The sequence below is a fragment of the Parus major genome, chromosome 22 (assembly GCF_001522545.3).
Source record: "Parus major isolate Abel chromosome 22, Parus_major1.1, whole genome shotgun sequence".
In the NCBI taxonomy this organism is placed as follows: domain Eukaryota; kingdom Metazoa; phylum Chordata; class Aves; order Passeriformes; family Paridae; genus Parus; species Parus major.
Window position 1 is genome coordinate 790471 of NC_031790.1, and position 1051 is coordinate 791521.

A 1051-nucleotide genomic window follows, 5' to 3' on the forward strand; every position below is an offset into this window, starting at 1 on the left:
AAACCTCAAAAAAATCCCTAATAAACCCCCAAAAATAATAAAAAAATCCCTAAAAAAAACAAAAAAAAACCCCTAAAACAACAAAAAAACCCCCAAAAAACCCTAAAAAATCCCCCAAAAAAGTAGCAAAACCCGAAAGGCGGTGGCGGTGTTGGCGATCCAGCATCTGGGTTATTTTTGGGGTGCAAAGGGAGGGATTCTGTTCCATCTCAGCTCTCTTTGGGGGGCTCTCACTCCACGGTTGGCGCTGGGAGGGGCTCAGGGGGTCTCGAAGCCCACGCGGAAGCCGGGCTGGGGCGGCAGCGCGGCGCCGTTCTGCCCCTGCGCCGCCTGCACGCCGTAAGCGGGGCCCATCCACGGGGCTGACGACTGGCTCTGCCTGCGTGGGGAGGAGGGAAAAATCCTCAGGAGATCCTGAATTGTCCCTGGGCTTTGTTGGGAAGGGGTTTGGGGTCGGGGGGTGACGGGGTGTTGTTGGTTGATGGGGTGTTCATGCCTTGCTGCGGAGCTGAGGTGGAAAAATTACAACCCAAAAAGGGTAAAAATTGGGGTAAAAATGGCCTGGATTCATTCAAATCCCCATTGGGATGTCCCCACCCTGCTGCAGCTCAGAGGTGCAAAAATTACAACCCAAAAAGGGTAAAAATTGGGGTAAAAATGGCCTGGATTCATCCAAACCCCCATTGGGATGTCCCCACTCCACTGCAGATCCAAGGTGTAAAAATCACTTCCCAAAGGGGATAAAACTGGGATAAAAATTGGGATAAAAATTGGGGTAAAAATGCTCTGGATTAATCCAAACCCCCATTGGGATGCTCCCACTCCACAGCAGCTCCAAGGTGCAAAAATCAAATCCCAAATTGGATAAAAACTGGGGTAAAAATTGGGATAAAAATGTCCTGGATTCACCCAAACCCCCATTGGGATGTCCCCACCCCGCTGCAGCTCTGAGGTGCAAAAATCACATCCCAAAAGGGATAAAAATTGGGGTAAAAAGACTCTGGATTCATCCAAACCCCCATTGGGATGTTCCCACTCCACTGCAGCTCTG

General features: G+C 50.1%; 1 protein-coding gene across 1 annotated transcript in view; it reads right to left on the reverse strand.

Moving 5' to 3' along the window:
- Positions 1–92: 92 nt before the first annotated feature.
- TIA1 (TIA1 cytotoxic granule associated RNA binding protein) overlaps positions 93–1051 on the reverse strand; it is a 12818-nt gene continuing 11859 nt past the window's right edge. The window contains exon 7 of the mRNA XM_015648630.3: positions 93–379. Coding sequence (XP_015504116.1) covers positions 259–379 — 121 coding nt within the window. The 3' untranslated portion in view covers positions 93–258. The remainder of the gene's footprint in view (positions 380–1051) is intronic.